The sequence below is a fragment of the Parasteatoda tepidariorum genome, chromosome 2, assembly GCF_982258835.1.
Source record: "Parasteatoda tepidariorum strain Cologne lab strain chromosome 2, Ptep-v5.0, whole genome shotgun sequence".
Lineage (NCBI taxonomy): Eukaryota > Metazoa > Arthropoda > Arachnida > Araneae > Theridiidae > Parasteatoda > Parasteatoda tepidariorum.
In genome coordinates, this window is record NC_141756.1 from 116,352,522 (window position 1) to 116,376,160 (window position 23,639).

At 30.8% G+C, this 23,639-nt stretch overlaps 1 protein-coding gene across 9 annotated transcripts in view; it reads right to left on the bottom strand.

Moving 5' to 3' along the window:
- Positions 1-4,386: 4,386 nt before the first annotated feature.
- The window catches only part of LOC107455733 (arylsulfatase B), a 41,942-nt gene continuing 22,689 nt past the window's right edge, over positions 4,387-23,639 (bottom strand). For 6 of the 9 annotated variants that reach the window (XM_087158139.1, XM_087158141.1, XM_043044850.3 and 3 more), the window contains 4 exons: positions 22,559-22,685; positions 14,921-15,211; positions 11,663-12,006; positions 4,387-5,423 (listed from right to left, as the gene is read on the bottom strand). In XM_087158139.1, the coding sequence (XP_087014265.1) occupies positions 5,295-5,423; positions 11,663-12,006; positions 14,921-15,211; positions 22,559-22,685 (891 nt within the window). In that variant the 3' untranslated portion in view covers positions 4,387-5,294. Of the gene's footprint in view, positions 5,424-11,662; positions 12,007-14,917; positions 15,212-22,558; positions 22,686-23,639 lie in introns of all 9 variants that reach the window. The other 3 variants (XM_087158138.1, XM_087158140.1, XM_016073406.4) reach the window with 1 other exon arrangement.

Sequence of the window (23,639 nt, forward strand, 5' to 3'; positions counted from 1 at the left end):
TCACCCAGTTTGTTTTGAATAATATAATTTAGAGAAAAAAAAACCTTATTCTTAGTTCCTTTTCTCTCAGGCTATTCAGCTGATTTCGTAGTTTGAAATGTAAAAATTTATATTCTCACTAAAATTTTTTTGACCATTATTAAATGATATAATTATTCAAAATTATTCTTTACATTTAATTATCTATTCTAAACGGATTTCGAAGGATTGAGTTCAAAAAGTTTTCACTTCAAAATAGACTAAAAATGAAATATACACTAACATATAAAATATAACTATATAAAATTAAATATTCCAAACACTCGATCTCTTAATGATCTAGATCCATCAAACCATTGGCTTTTGTTTATTTCAAGAGAAAATATCGGTAGGGTTATCAACGAAATCTTATAAAAAGTATCTTGAGGGGGGGGGGATTGTTTTGGCCTGAATGAGTTACTAAGATTTTCAGTTTATATAAATACTTCAAAAAAATTATATTTCGGTACTCGAAGCCAAAGGATACAGTGCTGAATGATTCATTTGCAAGATTAACCCTGAAAGTAGATTAAACAGTGTGGCCACCCACCTTGAAAACCAGGAATTATCAGGGAATTTTTCTATACTGGAAAAATCAGAGAAATTTGGATAAAAATCGGGGATTTTTAAAGAAAAGATGGAATTTTTTCTTTGAGTTTTCTTAATTTTACTAATTTAAATTATTTACTAATTTTCTTGATAGAAATTATTTTACCATCTGTTATACCCACTTTTACACCGAATCTGAATATTTTTACAAAACTATAATAAAATTTTTTGCTGCATTTAAAATATTATAAACCCCTTTCTTCATACTATTTTAAAATCTTGTTCTCATAAAACAACTTAAGAGTACAGAAAATTTAATGAATGAAAGGGAAATTTTGAGGGGATGAAGCTTTGCGATGCTCTACTGCTCTGGGGAACCACGTGAAAATACGCAATTAGTGAATGAACCCCAAGTAAAGTTCAAGGATTATGGTCTAATAATAGAATATAGCGGGAAGGCCATTATAGTTTGTCTAAGTTAAGAACTCCTCCGGACACAAAGTCTTAAGGCCGTCTGGTGCTACGGAAACAAGAATGGATTTCTGAAGCACTGTAGCTTCAGCTGATTTTTTCTTTTTCTTCCGTTTCGGCATCTGAGTCACTTTCTTCAAGATTTTGAGTAGGCTGAGGGTTTACTACAATGTTGATAATGTCCTCATCGGTTAGTTCTTGTTCAACAGGCTCATTCTCGGCGATTAGAAGCCACTCCCCTACCTCATCTTCAGGCAGGTTTTTCAAAGGATTGTCAGCACTTCTAACGACATCCAAAACTTTGGTCAGAGGGTCTTGATGGTTTTCTTCCTCATCAGTAAGGCCCGGATTTTGATGACTTTTGCATTTTTGGACATTCTTTGTCCTGTAGGGCATTTTTCTTTAAATTTTTTGGCGTATTTTGTAATTTTTTTCCAATTTTTATTATTTTGTTATAATTTTTTATTATTACACTGGCTTCCAAACAATGAAGAAAATCTCTAGGATATTAACAGGTAAAGCAACATCTTTTCAAATTGAAGAATAATTGTCAGTAAGTGAGACCGTCTTTTTCAAGTACGCACCAATAACATCAGTAGACGTTGAAAGAAGCTTTTCCAGGTATAAAAATTTACTTTCAGACAAGAAACGCTCGTTTACATTTCAAAATATCAAAGAAAATTTAATAATCCAAAGTAATTCTGATATTTAGCAATATTATGAGTTGGAAGTTGTTATATTCATTAAAGTTTTTATACAAAATGAAAATGTTTTGGAGTCGATATATTTTCCTTTTTTTTTGTTATTTTAGGATGTAAACATATTTTTCAAACTTTATTGAACAAGTATTGCATTGCTTTATATTTTTTGAAATGACTCATAATAATTTTAAAGAGTAAAACATTGTTTTAGTTCAATATTTTTACTTTAAAGTCATGTCATAAGGCCTTTTCAGCGCAATTTTTGCATTTTTCGCACTTTTTAAGGGCATTTTTTGGTTCATCAAAATCCGGGCTTTACTCATCAGTCTGTAGAGTTAGGTCAGATGCAGGGTTTACAGCTGGCCAAAGTTTTCTCCAGCATTTTTGGAGTGTTGTATTTTTTACTTGGTTCCAAGACAGTGCAATAGCATAGACCGCATCTTTTACTGTAAACTTTTTTTGAAAATCAGTCACGTCACAGTCGGCATTTAACAGGCCTTGAATACAAGACCTTCTATAAAAGCATTTAAAATTTTGAATAACCCCTTGGTCCATGGGTTGAATCAAAAATGTTACGTCAGGTGGGAGCAGAGTAGCAACAATATTTCCAGAAACTGACTCATCTACTGGCGGGTGGACTTTGCAATTGTCCAAAAGAAGGATGATCCCGAAAACTTCCGAATAGCTCTCGAACGTTTTTATTTGCTTTAAAGACACACTTTTGGAGAAAACCAAAGTTTATACAATTTTCCGGAGCGATGCAGGACTAATGGACTTCTACTGTATATTGTTTTTAGTGCCATCATCACAGGGAAAATTCTGTTAAGAGTTTGATAGCTTAAAACAGGGTGCGTACCTTTTTTTAAAGGTGCTTTTTTCATTACCATGTTGATTTTCGCTACGAATTATGCAGAAAGACACTGTCTACATTGTTCTATTCAGCGTTCTCACAATTATTTCAACCCCAATCTATTTCGGCACATCGTTAGTCCGGAGCGTATCAGAACGCCATTCGATTTACATGATTAAAAAATTTTGACAATTGTAGAAAACAATGCCAAAAGTTTTTTTTCCTCTTTCTACATGACGGTTAAAACCAGATAAAACCGTAAATTGTTAAAAACTTTCCAACCTTGCCTAATTGTGATAGTTTTTTGAAGTGCTTATTTTTTGTTGAATAATTTGGCTATGCACCCTGTTAAAAATATGTTAACGATCTCTAATTTATATACTCCTTTTTGACCAATATTCTAAGAACGTCGCAATCTGACTCCACTACACCCTTGTTCCTAATACACTGGAGCAGAGGTCGCCAAAGTGGTCTATATAGACCTCCAGGGGTCTATTCAGCAAAAGCGGGGGTCGAAGAAAAAACAGCTCTTAATACGCAAATCACACATACGTAATTTGTGTGGTTTGCGAATTAAGAACTGTTTTATGTAAAATTAGTGAATTTTTTTGTAATTGACTTAATATCAGTTTCTTTATAAAACAAAAATTAAACATATATTTATTCGGGTAAAGCAAGCTAGCCTATGTGCCTATGCCTATATGCGCTTGTCCAAATGTCACATGTGACGAGTATTGATGTTAAAAACGCAAATATCATATGCAGCTCCAGCTATCTTTGCAAACTGTGAACAGTGTTGAATATTTTTTTTAAATTCCAATGTGCTGCATAATCGGTCTTGCCGATGAGCAGACCTAGTGCGTTCTGAGGAGGTGGTATCCACTCTTTCAGGACCACCACAATGGGTGAGATACCGTTGGTCATGTTAATTTGGACGTCTAGTTTCTGCCACACTAGACGGCAGCACCGAGACTATTTGGATGCTAAAGTGCACTAGGAATTTAATTTTGCCGGAAATGCCAAGAGCCAATAAGGCACTCCGGTGATCTTTTACATGCCGCATAATCATACAACATGGCTGCTGAGGATTTTCTGTATCCCGAAAATCCGGTGTCTGGCCGGGGATCGAACACAGTGTTGAATATTTGCAGTGTCATTATTAAAACTTTTACAGTTTTTGATAATTAGTTATTGTTTTGATAAAAACATTCGTTTAGTTTAGATATCAATAATTTTTAATTATCAATACATGTAAAAAAGAAGGTAAGCATTAATAATATGGATTAGTACAGCCCGAGACAAAATTGCAAGATGAGCTTGCTGAATTATTATCGGATCTTGAAGCAAAGACGCTTTTTAAAAATTTAACAATAAGCAAATTTTGGACAAATATAAATATTATGCAAAAATATGTGAAACTTTACGAAATAGCTCAGCCATTTATGCTAGCATTTCCAAGTTCCTATATGGTTTCAGTCACGTAAATTCAACCTTAACTAAGTACGGAAATAAATTAAATGTGGAGTTTTGAGGGGATTTAAGATTAAAATTGACCAATTTTGAACCCAATATAGCGAACCTTGCAAAAAAATACCAGACACACCCATCTCATTGATTAAGAAGCAATAAATCTGTAGTGACTTTACTTATTATTTCTACTTACTTATAATTACTTATTATTTAGTAAATATTAAGGTATTTAAATTTCAACATTAATATATTTTTCATAAAACTATTGTTACACAATGTACTATTACTTTAATAAATGTTTAAAATCATAAAATAAATGTGCAAACACAGTATCTAATAGTTTTATTTTAATTAACAGAAAATTACTTTTATGGGGGTCGATGAAGATTTCGAAAAATTATATAGGGGTCGATGATCAAAAAAGTTTGACGACCCATGCACTGGTATAGCAGTTGAGCTCTCTTGTTCCTAATACACAGGAGTGTTATAATCATAATTATCGATTATATATTGCTAATAAGCATTAAGAGTGAAGTCAGCATTTAAAAAATGATTTCTTGAATAAAGAAAATGCTTTTTTCTTTCTTTGTGAACTCAGTAATAAAATAAAAAAAATTAAAAGAAAAAAATTCAATTAAAGTAATCTTAAAATATTTTTTCTATTGCAGCCTTTAACTAAATTAAGTACTTAAGTTTAACAAAGCTATTCAGGTTGGGTCTTTATTGGCATTTAAGGTTTAGTTAAATACTAATTATAAATAGTTGCATTAGTGAGTTTATTATTTGAGTTCAAACACAAAACAACAGTTAATATATAAGAAAAAAGTTTTTTTTTCCTTCCTTCTGTATTAACATTTAAATATACCCTTTCTTCGATGTTAAAACTAGTTTTATTCGCTTTATTTTAGATTTGACCAGGCTTTTACTGCTTTTGATCATCCCTATAGCATGTTTTAATCAATCAACTAATAAGAACATTTAACGTCTTGCAATTCATTTTTGTGTGTCTTTACTAGCTAAGATTTATTATGAGATTAAGTTCTGGTAATTTTCTTGGCCCTTTTAAATTAACCTCTTTGAAATATTTTATGTGATTTTCCTGTATGATAAGAATGTGCTGGAAAGGGTTTTAGACCATTATGTTAAATAGAGAGACACTTTTTAATAGAAAAAATATTATTTACAAGGGAGAGCAATTTATACAATAACTAAGAATAAAATTCTATAGTGATCCTTCAATCCATCCAATGGGTCCACTGGTAACTATGGTATTTTGGATTACTCATTGGATCCATCGGTTTATTACCAGGTGGTACAGCAGTTGAGTTATACTCTGATAATCTTTTCAATAGAGCAGTCAGAATCTAAAAGAAGATAATATATTATAAACTGTCATTCAATGGCTATCACTTATAAGAAAATAGGACTTTTTAAAATAAATATACACATTATGTTCGCACTTTACGTTAACAGTTTCCATGATTCACAGAGTCTTATAGTCATAAAGATATGCTAAACTGGGCTTTTCCAGGTCTTATTTAAGGATTCTGAAAGGGAATGGGTAGCAAGATTTTCTCTAACGAAAGGGAAAATTTAAAAATTTTAACTTGTTTAAAAACACACAGAGTGCAGGGAATGTTTGGGATTTTCTTAGCCAGGGCCAAATTTTTCAACAAAAAATAAGTACTCAAAGAATATTTGTAAACACTTTGAAAAATATCATAATTAGACAGGGTTGGCAAGTTTTGACAATTGATGGTTTTATCCGGTTTTATTTACAGTGACGAAAAAGATGGCGCGTCACAAATGATGAAATTAACAAGAGAAATAAAATTTTCTATCGCTAATAGAGAAAAAAAAATTGACAATGCTTAGTGAGTCCCCGTAATCAGCAAAAATTCGAGAGATTTTTCGATTCTATTACAGAGGGTGGAAAATGAAGTCTGAAAATGTGGCAAAAGGTTGCAAAAATACTTACCACTGAATACAGCTTGGTATACGCAAGTGTGAACCCGCAAGTATTTCATAAAACATGTAAAAAAATGGTGCTTTCATACACTACATACCGGAGGTACGCCAGAATAAATTGGGGTTGTATTAATTGTGAAAACGTAGAATAGGACAATGTGTTTTTGCATAATTTGTAATCAAAATCAACATGGTTAAAAAAAAATCATATTTCGGATAAGGGAAAGTTAAGCACTTTTTAAAAACACCCATGGAAAAAAGCACCTGTAAGGGCTTTTAAAAACGAAAATAGGAATAGTATGAAGGGCATCAAAAAGAAAATTATCCAATTCCTAAAAAAAGTTTTATCATGAAGAAATCACAAAAATTCAAGAAAAATACAAAAAATATAAATAGGAACGTACAAGAATATATTAATCGTGAAGGCAGAACAGATTCCAACAAATTATATAAATATCTTAATAGTATATCTTATTTGCCAGTCTACAAAGTATGGAACGAAAGTGTAAATAGAAGGTAATGAGATAAATTTTTAAGTGGCTTTCAAACTAACATGAAGAATCACGCTTAATTCGTCTGTCCGGAAAATTGTAAAATTACAAATCAAATTCTTTTCTTTGGTGCTCTTCACACAATTGTATTGTTATATTTTGCTTTGGCTAAATCAATACAATATTAGAAAGAACTATTTTTCCAGATATAATCAAGTGGTTGATTTGGTTCATTTTTTCTTCGTTTTCTAAAATGTATTTTTTTTTTATTTCCTTTCTTGCTTTTTTTTATACTTTTAATAATATAATGAAAATTTATATAAAATTGAAAAAAAAAATCAGAAGAAAAACAACAAACAAATATCATGTTGTCCCTAGTTTACATGATTATAACCACAAAAAAGTGTTTTTTATATTGTATTAATATAGACAAAGCAAATTATATCAACACACCAAAAGGAGCACCAAATAAAAAAAAGAAACAGATTAAAAAATAAAACATATCAAGCAAAAAATGCTAGAAAAATACAAAATAAAGCACAAATAGCAACACATACAGAAAGGAATGAGAACAGACGTCCATATACTTAGTGATGTATGTCAAAAATAATTTTAAAATATTTTCAAAACAAAGTGGCCACAGTTTGAAAGATGAAGCGTTAATAGAGGATAGAGAAATATACATATTTTTTTTAGATGAGTTCTTAGTTAAGTACAGAAGCGTGCGTAACTTTAGAAAATGTAAACACTTAAAAAAAAAAAGCTTTTTCTCATAAAAATTCGTGATTCATTATGGTATCATGAGATGGCCACCAATAAACTGTCCTCCTGATTTGAAGAATATATTTGTTGTCATCTTTTTATAGATGAACTTCCTAAAAACATGCAACTTCCAAAGTTTAAAATTTTTAAGGTTTAAAAAAAGTTGTGGATGTTAAGGCATTTCTTTAGAAGCATTTTTCAAAGTATGGTAAATATTAATAAGGTTCATTTCTAAATGACTTTCTAACTTTTAAGAAACAAGCGCAAAGTAAAGTAAATTTCAGAATATAATAAAATATGTATAATAATTCTATATCTATTAAAATAATAATAAAAAACAATTGGGCATATATATTTGTCAAAAAAACTAAAAGTCAGGTGGCAACTGGCAGGCAATTTTTTAATCCTTATTTATTTTTTATTTTATTTTATCATCGTCGTAGGACAACCAACCCAATTTTTTGAGTTTACGAATACTAATGTACAACTCCGTAGCCTTTTCAATTTGAATCCAATCCAGAAGAAAAGGAAACTCCAGGGGAGAAATTTGCTTTTGTGGAGGACTTTTCAATGGAACTAACCCGCATTTGCAGAAACTACAAAAGCCTCCCATGGATAGCCTGACAGCAACGGGACTCAAACCCATGATTCGTTTACCACTGATGATATTTCACATCAGCACAGTGGTCAGTGCGGAATTCGTTGCCATCCCTGGGATTCGAACCTGAGTCGCATCATTGAAAGGGGGGGGGGAGCCTTCTATCCCCCAAGCCACCGTGGCTCAATCGCTGTTTATTATATTTTTATTGCTATTTATTATACATCACCATTAATTTTGCAAATATACAGCACATTTTTTTCATGAACATACAAAGGTGCCTTTTACAAAGACATGGTTTGTGGGATGATTCAACATGTTGCCTTCCCAAATCACCCAAATTTTAATTTTTTGAAGCATAACTGACAACAAGATAGGGAAAAATACAGCAGATTTTATGAAATAACATAAATTTAATGATAATTGTTGCAAAATATACTAAATATTTTACACATAAGGGATTTTCATAGTCATCAAAATAGAAAAAAAAACTGCAATATTTTTCAGTTTTGATTTAATATTAAATGATCTTGAAATGTTATGTATTGAGTTTTTTCATAATTATGAATAGTAATAGGAATTTAAATCAAAGATAGTTAACTGAATTTTGTAAATGAGGCCCGCTTTATTATGTATTAGTGACATTTATTTAAATATTCAAGCAAGCAATAATCTGCACAAAAATTCTATTTCAATAGGGATTTCTTGTGGAAGCTTACTCAGTTTTAGGGAATTTTCAAAAATGTATAAAAACCAGGAGAAACTGGCAAAATCCAGTTGAGTTGGCACTATGTTAAAGGCTGATATTTGGGACATTGCAGAGCGAGTAGCAATATTACTGCTTGATACTTTTATATGAAAGTATTCAAAGACTGTTTACTTAATCTTGTCCAAGTCAAACAATTAAAAAAAAAATTCAGGGTATTTGCTAAATTTCAGATTTTCAAATCCATGACTTTTCATGACTAATCCCAAGAATTTTTCATGACTTACCGAAGTTACTATTTAAAAACACAACAATAAATTTAATAATTCTCCTTCATCCGCTCAAGCATGCAGCATCAGCCTTTAACCACTGGATATCATTGCTGGCCACTCTCAAAGCCCCATGACAAAATCGCAGGCAATATGGCGACATTGTCGCAGAACGCAATTGAGTACTTGCAGAAGATTAGAGCAAAAGGATTTTTCTTTTGGGAAGTTAAAAATTTTGGTTTTCTTTTCCGCAGAATTTTAAAGATTTTTTTTCTGCGGAATTATACTCTAAAGATACTTTCCTTTATCATTGGTAAAGAAAAAAATGCTCATGATTTTTATGCTCGCATTCGGGGGAAAAAAAAGTTCGCCAATGATTGCTTTGCTCCAGCTAGAATTCTAAATTGATAAAATAAACATAAAATAATAAATAAATAAGTAAATTCAAAAATCAGGGAAGTTTAAAATTTAATTCCCACAAGAAATGATGCTTTTTCTTTCATTTTTTGAAAGAACACCATAATTTTTAAAGAGCATGATAAAAACATTTTATATTTTAATAAAATATGACTGTGAGTGGGGATTTTGTTATAAATTTAGATACTCGGAACACCATGAAATTTAGAGGGAGGAGCGGGAGGGGGTAAATGCCATTTTAAAAATTAGATTTTTCGGTGACCTAAATCCATGACTTTTCCTTATTTTAAAAAATACAGTAAAATAAAATAAAATTAATAAAGTAAAATAAAATTTATTTAAAAAATACAGTTAATTCACTATAACTCGAATATTACTATAACTCGATTTTTTTATGAGGTCCCGACCCTTTTATCTTTTATTTCTTGTTAATTATTCTCGATTACTCAAATTTTACTCCCTTTAACTCCATTTTTTTTAAAAAAGATCACTGAATCTTTTAAAGCAAGAAAAAAAAACCTAGGAGCTGATATATTGCCCCTTCCTCTGCAACACACACAATAGACTCATCTGGTCAGGACAAGTTTAGTCAGAGTGAGAGAAAGGGATTATGTGGGGAATGATAAATTTGTTTTCTGGGCAGAACAAGTTTTCAGTGTGAGATAAAGGGATAACACCTGTGGGGAATGAGTAAACTTTTTTCTGGTCTGAACAAGCTTTATGCTTATGATTTGTTGTTAGAGATTGTGTGGAAGAAGTGTTTACCTCTAAAGAAGTCGAAGCGAAAATTAAAAATTCTCAACTTGGAAGATAAAATTAATCTTATTAATGATGTAGATAGAAATCCAGACATGAAGAAGAAAGATATAGCGTTGAAGTATGGAATTCTCCTGAATACCCTTTCTACGATATTAAAAGAAAGAGAAAATATCCTTAAACGATATGAATCTACGAATCCGCTGTCTAAAAGAATGAAGATGTCTGCCTTTCCCCAGGTGGAATCAGCTCTTCTGAAATGGCTTCAGCAGTACAGAAATCGAGAAAATGCCATTCCCATAAGTGGTGCTTTGCTACGTGAGAAAGCGATAGATTTTGCTAAACTGTTAAAAATAGACAATTTTCACGCTAGTACTGGGTGGCTAGAAAAATTCAAGAGCAAAAATTCAAGAGCAATTCAAGACCTCTTGAAGTATGTGAACAGTGGTTAAATGAAACGTTACCAAATTTACTTCAAGGATACAGTGAAAATGATGTTTTCAATATTGATGAAATGGGTTTATTTTTTAAATGTCTTCCAAATAAGACTATGATGTTTAAGGATGAAAACCGCTCAGGGGGTAAAATGAGCAAGGAACGTTTGACTGTCCTAGTTAGAGGAAATGCGTCTGGGACAGAGAAATTGCCCTTACTTGTTATCGGAAAATACAAACATCCCCGAAGTTTCAAGTATATAAAAACATATCCTTCGGATTACAAGTCTAACAAAAAGCCTTGGATGACATCAGTTGTATTTGAAGACTATGTAAGATTCTTTCAAAGTTGATGTACTTGAAGCCATGAGGCTACTTTCCAGTGATTGGAATAATGATGTAAGCGAAATGACAATAAGAAACTGTTTCCGGAAGTGTGGTTTTTTTAAAGAAACACAGAGTGAACCTGTGATAGAAGAGCTTCAAGATGAGGAAGTAATTGAGAAATCCGATTTCATAAACTTCGATGAAAACATTGCTGTTTGTGGTGATATTCCCGATGAAGAATTTATGCAGATCACAGAAGAAAATGACGAAAGTGCTGCTGAGGAAGAAGGTTAAAAAACAATAGTCCCAAACATACTTGAAGCGCGTGCATCTCTCGAAGTTCTTCAAAAGTTTCTAGAGAGTCGAGAAGGAATTGATAATTCTATGTTTGTGCACCAGTAGAAAATTGAAGATTTACTGTTTCTAGAGACTCAAAAGGGATTACTTCAATGTAAAGTGACGGATTACTTCAAAAAAACGTAAAATGTAGTACAAATAATAAAGTAAGTTATTATATTATACTTTACAGTTTTTCCTAAAATATTGTAAGCATTTAGAAGATTTGTAATCAATAAGCATTAATTAAATAATCCCACAATATTTTGAAAGTCCAAAATCGAAACTAACAGTAAGTCGAACTTCCAATCTCTTGAAGTTTTTTTGTCAGTCCTATCAGATTCAAGTTATCACAAATTGACTGTAGTTAAAAACATGACATTTCATGAGAAATTTTGCTCAATACCGAAATTCATGACTTTCCATGATTTCTCATGACTTTCCAGGAGTGCAGATACCCTGCACTTAACCTTCACTGTCAGAGTCAAACAATCAAAAAAAAAAATAATAAGTTAGAAGATTTGTTAAGAACATGCTACCTCAGGTTTTACAGCTGCCAGGTTATAATATTCACAGGGATCGTCTTCAATATTAAATAAGCAGGGTCTTACAGTAGGTTGACAATTAGTGGATGCATTGGCTGGTTTTGGACCACAGATGACCTCAGATACATTCTTTCTTCCAGATGGCCCATACCATCCATTCCAGTTGCCATCGTACATTTTACCTTGGATAATTTTATATTGGCCAACTCGTAGTGCAGAGTTTTGGTGTATAGGATCTATGTTCAACAAAACTTCAGAACGGGGTGAGGGTTTATTACCACGCAGTGTATCCCACATGTCATATCCATCCAATGGACCTAGAAGGGACACATCGCCACCTGTAATCAATATAAAGAATTATGATTAAATAAAATTAATTTGGAAAACTTATAACTTTTTTACTCTTGAAAAGTCAAGGGATTTTCCGATGACTTTAAGCGTATATCTGCAGATTAGGGACGAGCGATAGTTTCTGAGTTGCGGGAGGTGAGCAGCACCTTTTAAAATTTTTGGATTCAGTAGCAATTTTTGCATTTCAGAAAAGGTATAAATTGTACAATAAAAACTTATGGAAATAAATAAAATACAACTGTTCTAATTTTATATAACTGTTTTATAGCAATATTTTACTTTTGTAGACTGTACAGGCAACAGATCACCAAGTATCACTAGTGAGTGGTTGACAAGACCTGCCTTCAGAAGAGGATCAAAATTGTGATGGCATGTCTTTAGATCATCTTCAATGATGTTTCTAAGACTGTTGCTGGTACAGCTCTAAAGCGAAGTAAATAAAGTACTACCAGAATAATGATGGTTAGCTTTGGTATTTTGCTTGAAGCAGTAACAGATTAAACTTCCTTTAACAAATTAAAATACATAAAAACTTAAAATTAAACAAATTTTAAAATTAGTAAAAAATATAATTAATAAAAAACTGCAAAATTAATAAAAAGGGCATTTTAGTTGCGAGTGCTGTTTTCCCATCTATTTCCCCAGCAACACCAATGTTCAAAACGAATTTTTCTGACTCTCTTTGCAAGCCAAAATAAATAAATAATTTAAAAAAATTGTCACAGCTGCCCCCAAACCGCTAGTTGCCTACCCCTTATACAGATGATTTGACTGGCCTTGTAGGATTCTTGCAACTCTTTAAATCCAAATTAATTCTCAGTTGAATGGGGGAAAAAACACTCCTTTATTTTACATATTTTTTTAGTTCAAACTTAATGCTAACTACATTTAGATTTTTTTTTTTAATTCATCATGAATCTAAAAGCCTTTTCAGGTTCCAAAATAAGCAGGAAAACAGTTTCAGAACATGACATTAAACTATCCTGACAAACAAAAATTGAAGCAACAAAGGATTATTTTTAAGACTCAGATAGGGTCAAATTTGTTTATATAATAAAATATTTTTTTAAAAATTATATATATGACTCTCTTTCTCGCAGCATAATATAAAATATAATTTTGGTATTCAAATAGGTTGATATATTTCAAAAACAACTATAAAATGAAATAGACTTTGCCACTTATTTCAGGTACAATAGTTAATTTATTTAGTAATCTAAACTCCAAAAACAACATTACATAACCATAAATCTAAAAAAAATTTATAGAAATATTTCTAGGTAAAATTAGCTTTCTTAAAAGGCGAACAGAATTTTAACGCATTTGAATTGCTGCTGCAGAACTCGCTACAAGTTTTTAAGCTATCTTAAAAACATTTATGTGTCAACAGAAAAAACTAGGAAATGAGGAAATAAAACACATGTTAAAGATTTCCTTGAATCAGTATTTGTAACAAGACATACTACATATTTTTTTTTTGCTTATAAAAATGGTTTCTTTCCATTTTTCATGTCTGTCAATAGAATTACTGCCAACGCATGATTAAACAATAGTGTGCATAATACCATTATAATTTAGGCATGTTAATAAAAAATATGTCACAGCACCATTAAAAAATAAAGCATCCCAATTTCTTTTGACCACTAAACTTTTTTTTTTTTTTTGTTGTCCGACCAGGGTCATCCATATCGAATTTCACGAAATTCAAAATTAGTTAATAATGTTATTTTCCCACCAGAGAATTACTTGAAAGTTAGAATAGTTTTGATTCAACAATTCAGGAAGAATAAATATTAATCCAGGAAGAATATATATACCTGAATAGTGAATCCCTTCAGAACATTTGAGGAAAGCCCCAAGTTTAACATTTCAAAAATTTGTAGTTTATGAATTGTTAATTAAGCCTCCATTTTAAATCGAACCCGGTTTATAAAGTCGCTTAGTACTTTTTTAGATAATTGAGACTTGAAAATGAGAATTAGAAGTTATTGTTTCAATTTTACAACTAAGCAAAATTAAAAACCTTGACCAAGAAAGGATTGGTTTAGTATTTGATATTTTAAACTAAACTTATTTTTAACCAAATTTAAAACGACCCAGGAAAAAATATTTGGTTCAACCCAGAAGAAAGGAATAGTAAAAACAATTTTTAATGACAAAATACAAAATATTAAACAATACAAAACATTATTATAACAATACAAAAAAAATATTAAAACAATTCTAGTTACATTAATAGCATTAATTTCCAAGCTATTTAATTTTTTTAATGACATCTTTATTATGTCTGATATCAAAAACAAAACATGGCCAATTTTTAAAAAATACACTGATAAAAAAATGCTAGCCAGTTTAGAAAAATTTTAAAGTAACATTTTTAAAACAAAACAGTCATATTAGTGATCAGAATTAAACCCATAAACAATAATAATTATATCTGCATGAAATTATTAACAATGTATAACACAATAACAATGTATGTATCTTTTTAAAACTGAATAAGAAGCGAGCCAAAAATAATATAAGCACACATAATTGATTTAGATATCAATAAGTGTATTTATTTAAGTAAGAAAATTGGGATAACATAAATTCAAATGCTAATCAACTAATACAATAGAGATTCTAAAGGTTTTTTAAAATTTTTACAGAACTAATATAAATAATAAGAAAACTATTTTTTTTTTAAGAAATAAATGAAGAAAAAAAAATACTTTTCAACTTTCTTGTACTGTATGTTAAGTTTCATTTGTTTAAATTTAAACTGTTCTCTTAATTCATTTATTTATTGCCTCATTTCTTCCAAAAACATTTTTTTGCAGATTTTTCAGAGGAGAAATAAGTTAATTTACAGAAGAAATCTGAACTTTTATTATAATGTATAAAGAATGAACTCACTACCTGCAGCTCGATAAAGTGTGGGCAACCAATCAGTGACGTGCATTAAATCCTTAGATATTCTCCTGATCTTGAGCAGTGAACTCCATATAAAAGAAATTCCTCTTACTCCCCCTTCCCATAGAGTTGCTTTCACTCCACGCAGGGGCCAGTTAGAGGCTGCATTGTTATTGAATCCAGCTGCGGGACCTCCATTGTCTGTAGTGAAGAGTATCACACTATTGTCCAACATATTTTGGGAATTCAGAGTTGAGACTATTTTTCCCACTGAATCATCCATGGCTGATACCATTGCTAGTAAAGAAAAAAAACTGCATCTAATTAATGCGCACACTTCGAAAATGTAACTCTGAGTTCAAGAGCAAACAGTGATGTAGTTTTAATGTATGTTAGAGGGGAGTTATTGGTTACCTCCTCCTGATATATATGTTACCGGCAAAGTATGAAATATGGCATTGTATAGAATGCCTAAAATTAGTCGGCAAAGTATGAAATGATTTATATTTCCCACATTGCCAGGGTATTCTATAGAATGCCAAATGAGAAACTGGCAAAGTATAAAATACATCTCCGATTCGTCAAAATGCCATTCAAAAATGACAAATTCAAAACGTCATCTGATTTGATATTAATTTATTCGTGGATATAATTACATTTATTCGATATTTTAATACTTACTGATGACAGATTACATTTATTCGATATTTTAATACTTACTGACGATAGATTAGAAGAAACATCAGTGTTTGGAGTATCGGGCAAATATATACCAGGCAATGGCACTCGTTCTTAAAAAATATCAGTGTAGGGTAAACTGGGCAGTGGCACTGAACCTTAAAAAAACATCAGTGTAGGGTATACCGGGAAATGGCACTTGACCTTAAAAAAACATCAGTGTAGGGTATACCGGGCAATGGCACTTGACCTAGTATATATTTCGGACATTTACCAAAGGTCTAGTCATAGTAGGCCTAGTTAAGAGCCATTGCCCGGTATATCCTACACTGATGTTTCTTTTAAGGTCAAGTGCCATTGCCCGGTATACCCTACACTGATGTTTTTTAAGGTCAAGTACCATTGCCCGGTATACCCTACACTGATGTTTTTTAAGGTCAAGTACCATTGCTCGGTATACCCTACACTGATGTTTTTTTAAGGTCAAGTGCCATTGTCCGGTATACATTTGCCCGATACTCCAAACACTGTTGATTCTTCTAATCTATCGTCAGTAAGTATATAAATATCAAATAAATGTAATTATATCCACGAATAAATTAATATCAAATTGGATGTAATAAATATTTCGGACATTCACGAAAGCGACTATGTGATTGTCAACATTTACCAGAGAAAGTCCACAACCAACGATTTTGGTCATTCACAGTAACATGCACATTATTTACATAATAACCTCATCAGTATGTTTATTTCATACTTTGCCCAAATAGCATTTGGCATTTTATAAAATGCCTAGGCATTTTATAAAATGCCTAGGCATTTTATACAATGCCTAGGGAAAGTATGTAATATTTCTCACATTTCATACTTTGCCAAAAAACATCCGGCATTCTATACACTGCAAGCGTTTCATACTTTGCCAGTAACATATATATATATGTATATAATATATATATATATAATAACAGGGCTACATCCCTGTTATCATTGTTGTATTCAACTTTAATAATCAGGGATGAGAGTAGTCAGAAAGTAAAAAAGAAGAAATCCAAGAATGAAAGAATATATATATATACATATATATACACAAAAATCTGACATAAAAAGTGCGATTTTTAAACTTGTATACCACGTGATTATAAATCCCGGTGATTAATTTTAAAATTGCATGAATATGAATCCCGATATGAGGCTTTTAAATCACGTGAATATTAAACTCTATATCGAATTTAAAAAAATGCGAAAATACAAATCATGATGCGTTATTTTTAGATCAGTAAATACGAATCATGGTGTATAATTTTTAAATCGCGTGAATACAAATCACAATGTTTAATTTTTAAAGTACTTATAATTACGAAAATCGATGTTTGATATTACAACTGCAAAAACGAATCACGACATTGGATTTTAAGCTCGCGTGAATACGAATCGCTACATAAGATTTTAAAAGAGCGTAAATACAAATCGAGATATTGGATTTTTAAATCCCGTGAATAAGAATCGCAATGTACGATATTTAAATCGCCTGTATAAGAATCGCAACGTTCAACTGTTAAATCAGGTAAATACGAAAATCGATGTTTGATAATAAAATCGCGATTTTAAAAATGTATAAATCCAAAACGCGATATTGGATTTTTAAATCTCGTAAATAAGAATCATATGTACGATGTTTATATCGAGTAAATAAGAATCGCAATGCGCAACTTTTAAATCAGGTAAATACGAAAATTGATGATTGATATTAAAATCGCGTGAATAAGAATCAAGATATTTGCAGAGTCTGGACTTGGGATTTCTAAAAGGCTTGCTTGTATTGTTTTTGTTTAAACATAATAAATAAAAATTTACAAGATTAATTGAATGAGCAAATAAATATTTTCACCGCAAATCCAAGTCTATTTGGGGTTTTTTTTCCCGTTTGCCTTCACGCCAGACAACAGGGTCACAACGTCTGAATTGCGAAAATACGAGCTATCCGGCAAACGAATAAAAATGCAGAAGATCTTACTTTCTGTGTGTAAAAGCAGAGAGCTAAAATAAGTAAAAATACGGAAGGGCTAGGACGTAGCTTGAATGTTCTGTTTATCATTGAAAATTGTAAATAAATATAATTATTTTATTTCAAAGACTGAATTTTAAAAAAAAAGCAGGATATTTATTAAAAAAAGAACGAAACTTTTAGAGAATCGGAGTTTCTGATAAAAAGGCTGAAATTCGAGAGGCAAAAGTGAAAAATCTCATCCCTGTATAAGGGTCAACTAGTTTTATTCCAAGGAAATGATTTTTAGAGAAACTTTAGAGGAAGGAATGAGGACTTCGATACCTTCGCTCCGCGGAAAATTAAATTCCTCACAATATATTTTAACTTGTTCAAAAAAAATTTTTCACGGAAATTAGCGGGAAAAATCTGAAAAAAAGCGGAAATCTACTAATCCGAGGAAGAATCACATCCCTGAATAATGCAGTAATAAGCCAGAATATGTTATAAAAAGGTTTATTTAAAGGTATACTGGTGGTTATAACAGTTCACATCCCCACTCCACAAGGGAGGGGGTGTGGACAAAAATCTGGATGGTTCCGTCAGATGTTTTATGGAACACGTTATTCAGCAAGAGACATGCGAAAATCATCGGTCCCGCATTAAATACTTACAGATTTTGATGTAAACAGGTTCCAGTCATATATACCTTGCAACTCTACGCACTAAGGAAAATCATTTAATGCTTCCAAATATGGAAGTGAAAGAGGGACAAGATTCTAAAAATAACTCCTCCTATAAATCTAATTATAATTCAATGGTATGTTTTCAGCCTAGAAGTCCCAAAATAGAATTTCTACACCTATTCTTTACCAAAGACATTAATGAAAACGAAAGAGTTTTAATGTTGTTATTAATACAAAAGTATTTATAATTTTGTTTGTTTGTTTTTGTGTGTTTGTGCTTTTGTGTGTGTATGTATGTATATATATTCTAAACATTTAAATTACAAAAAATGAAATGAAAACTTTTTTATATATCTACATTCTACTTACAATACAATAGTTTATTAGTCAAGTAATGTTTAGTTTTGGAGGGAGTTTTGTCCCCCAAACCCTCCCCAAAACTAAGCTACTGAGAGCAAACAATGCGCACACACCGTCATTGCATGCGTTGTCATGTCGACCATTGATGTTTGATAATTTTTAGAATTCTCTTTTTCATTTTAAGTTTATTATGCATTGATATTTTCTTGATTCAAACAGTTTGAGAGCAACTGAATTTGCAATTGAAGTGACTACTTTTTTTAAATGCTTAGTTAGCAAAGATTTTAAAACTATCTTTTGAGTTTTCGGCTTATCGACAACCAGGGTTGCCACTCAAATCTAGAAAAGAAAAAAAATCCCCTGGAAATATTTATTATAAACAATATATTAAGAGGAAACACAAGAATTACTGTGCTCTCATGTGAGCTATATTAGACTAACTATACTAGTTTTAATTGCTGGAAAAACTTAAATAATACTATAGTAAATGACATAGTTTAGTATAGCCAAAATATCATCCTTAAATATCCCATAGGTTGTGCTTTGAGTGGTCACCCTTTTTTAAAAGACGAAAATGAGAAACAAAGTTCCCAGTTTTTAAAGAAAAAAATTCAAATTCCCCAGCATTTTCCTGTTATTTTAGGTGATTTTTAAATTCCTTATATTTTCCAGGTTTTCTCTATTCTCCCTGTAGAGTGACAACCCTAATAATGTTAAAATAAATTGAAACTCAGCAGGGACAGAGTTTCAATTGCCCTTGAACTTAAAGCACACTCCGGTTCGACGGACCGTCTGAACTGTAGACTAGATTTCTGATTCTTAATTAAACAAGGAAAACATCGTTCAAGGGGTGAAATTATCCTAGTTGATAATTTCAGTGATATTTATAAGATCTCTCAGGTCCCACAATTCAAGAGTTAGCTCACCAAATATCAATGCATAATGAACTTAAAATGAAAAAAGAATTCCAAAAATTATCAAACAACAGCGGTCGCCATGGCAATGCATGCAATGACGACAAATGCACATTGTTTGCTCTTGAATACTCTGCAAGGGGAAAAAAATAGAAATTTATCACTAAAAATGTTAAATATAATTATAACAAATTGGAACAATTTTTACAATTAATATCAAATTATGTAAACAACAAACAATTAATTTCTTAAAGGTATTTAAGAAATAGTTTTATAGAATGTTATATACTTATAAAAAGCTTTTTTTTATTATTGAGGTTTTTACACATTAAAAAGGAATTTAAAATTATTATCTCTCCAAACACTAAAATTAAAAATGGAGAACATAAATTTTATGAATTATATGTTGCAGCTGAAATTTTAAGTGATATTAAAAATAAAATATAATTGAACCTTGATGGGTCGTTTTTTTATGAGATCATTCATCGATAACAATGAATACAAGGAAATTATGAAAGTGGGTCAACATAAAATATCAAATCAGGGCTTTAAAGTTTATAAAAAGTTAAAATAGAAAAATTATGCACTAACTGGAAAAAAAATTGATGGCAAAGAAAGATGAATTAACATATCAATTTAAAATATTAGGAAGTTTTATTTTGAATATCTTTTCTTCCAATATTAGTAATGATTGCTGTGATGCCACAATTCCTAGCTTTTAAAATATCTTTAATTACTTAAACTTACTTTTTTTAAATCCTTATTAATCGAATTATATTTAAATTAAATCAATGAGTTAATCTATATGAAAGCGAACATAAAATATTTTATTCTTTTCTTATCGATCATTGTAAAGGGCTAACTTTTTATTTCAATATTAATGTACACTCATTCATACACTGTCGTGCCTCATCGAAAACAAAAATCCATTTATAACTCTTTATTCTTACCACAAATATGTTTCAGTTATTCATGGTTATTCTAATTCTCACAGTCTTTTTTGCGATCGGCAAAGTATTTTCAAACCTAATATTGATTATGGCGGGATGGCTTTATTTTGGCTATGTTATAGTTCGATAATTCGCCAATGTCAGATCTCTTCTCCATGCTCTCGTGTCTGTCTCTCTCAATTTCAAATTTGTGGTGACTTCGGGTGCCCTTTTGGGCCTCCCAACCATTGAAAAAATATCATTTTCATGCTTACAAAACTTCTCGATGTAGAGAATGTTATCTTGATCCCTTTAAGGGATTTCTTATTTTTTTATGATTTGTATACTTTAAATATGGCCATTTTGAATATACTAATTCTTACTTATTAAATCAAATTTTTACTTAAACGATTTTATTCATTTTCTTTGAGACAATACTTCAAACACCGCTATAATATTAATAATGGCCATCACCGCCTCCATAATTGCTATTCATTTTCTGTAAGGTCATGTGAATACAGAAAGTTCCTTATTATTTTAAAGGCTTAAAGGCCTTCCACAATTGTTATCACTAGTTATGGTTCTGTTTCATTTTCTTTATCAGCATCATTTTGCACTTTTTAGACTTTGTCTTAAACCGGCAACCTCACTACAAGTTTCAACATTTTCATCAACTGATGCATAAATACCAAATATGATGTTAGAGGTGTTTTCCCCTAATAATAACAAATCATTATTTTCTTTTTCTTCATTAGCATCAGGAGTCACTGCTTTTTGTCTCAAAACAAACAGACTTTAGTATTTTAGTAAATGTCGGTGGGATTTTTGAACAATATCAGCAGGAATCCTTTAGCTTCAAAACAATCGATACAAGTGCATTTAATGTTATAAAAACAGCATTGAAACAAGACAATACATATGGAAAAGCAAAAGATGTGTTAATAGTCCTTCGAAGTTTGATTTTAGTATCCAATGAGCGAACAAACTCTCATCCCGAATGGTGAGCATGGCAAGCAATTGTACTATATCTTACTGACATGAATCTTGACTCTATCATGCCTAAGAGATAAATTAGTCTAGTTTTGTCTTCAAAATTTTTACTCTCAAACACAAACATTTCACAATATATTTTATTGCAGGAACATACTCTTCACAAAATATTTTACTTTAAAAGTGGATTCTTCATAATGTTTTTCATTTTGAAAACTATTTTCTTATACTACAGACATATATTGCACTATTTTCTTTCTGTGTTTTTCTGTCTAAATTCTAATCCTAATAAGCTTATCTTTTATTTATATTCTCAAAGTTGCAACTCATTCAAAAACAAAATCTCAGATATAGTATTCTTAGATATTATTTTTTCTGTCATCTTCAGTTTTTCAATTTATAATAAATGTTTTATAACCATAAATATTTTATTTATGGTTTTTATTAATCAATATCTCTAACTTAAATCTAGTGTAGAAGAAATCGGTATGCAATACTTCTGAAGATGCTGAATTATGCATTGTAATGTGCGTGCATTATATTTTAGTTTACAGTGCTATTTTAATTTTAGAGTGTTGGGAGTCACTTTGCCTTTTTTAGTGATTTTAGCATTGCAAACTTGAGCTATCTCTTTTTTTTTAACTTTCATTCCCTATACTTTGTATCTTGGTCCTCTAGCTTTTCTTTTCTTTAAAAAGAAACAGTTTAGCTATAAAAAAAATCAGAAACTAATTCCCTGTTCTTTTTTCAGACTTATTTTTTTTATCAAGTTTCACAACCAATGGCATAAATTTTATTATTAATTTTTCAGCTATGCCTTATTTTAATACATAAAATATACAACAAAACACTTATATTTGCCTTTAGAGTTAAAAATTAACTAATTTTTTAGTAAAAAATGATGTACCTTAATATTAATTTATTTTCCCTGATTCTTTTTTTCAAGATTAATAAAAATTCCAGATTTGTGGCCATTCTGGAAAAAAAAAGCTTTCATCAAATAAGTTTGCAACTATACAACCCTAACAAAAACTGAATGTTGTTTTATTTAAATTAATTAATTCAAGAAGTTTTGAGCAATAAAAAATAAAAAAAATTACCAGCAAAGACCCTCCTATGTTTGTCCTCAATGTAAGAGAATCTCTTGATATAGTCTTCAGGTGCTTGCAACGGTGAATAGGAATTTGCTGAATGAACAGCTTGATAAGCAACATACAGAAACAAGGGCTATTTAAAAGAAAGTCAATTAAGAAACAAAAATACTTACACAAAAAATAAAATTAAAATTTAACAAACAAATTTATTCTTCATTTACCTTAAAAATGTAGTGATTTAAAGGGTCTGGTGATTCTAAAGTTAACCTGGAAATTAATTGACACTTCTGATGCAAACGTTGTTAACATATTTCGGTTTTAATGATAATAATTACTTTTTTATATGATTACTGATTACTTCATAGATAGATATTAACCCATTTGCAAAGCTAGCAATCACTATCTTAGTAAAAGAAAACTATACTGGATTTTTTGTTTCTTAAAGAAGAGATGTTAATAAAAGTCATTTTAAGGTTCCAAATGTAATAGCTCAATAAAATGTACTACAATAAAATACAATGCAATGCAGCTTTTACCACCTTCATTATTATTAACAAATTCATAATTGTTTATGATTGGTTTAGTTCGTAATGTGACTACATTTGTATTCAAATTAATTTTTTGCTTAAGAGTCCTGGTGGCTCAGGGGATAGAGCGTTCACCTTCCAATGAGGTGAACCGGTTTCGAATATCAGCGATGGCTAGTCGATACGAATTCTGCACCGACGACAGTGCTGGCATAAAATATCCTCAGTGGTAGATGGATCATGGGTTAGAGTCCCCTTGCCACCAAGCTAACCATGGGAGGTTTTTGTGGTTTTCCTCGCCATGTAATGCGAATGCTGATTAGTTCCACCAAGAAAGTTCTGTATGAAGGTAAATTTCTCTCAATACTTGAACCTTGGGTTCAAAATTACAAGGCTACAGAGTTGAACATTAGTAGTTGTAAACCTAAAATTGGGTCAGCTGTTCAACAATGGTAATATAGTATTTAAAAAAAAATTTTGCTGACAGCTGGTGTTGGCAAAAGGTTAAAATTGGAACTTATTACAAATAAAATAACCTAATTTTTATTTTGTTTTCTTTT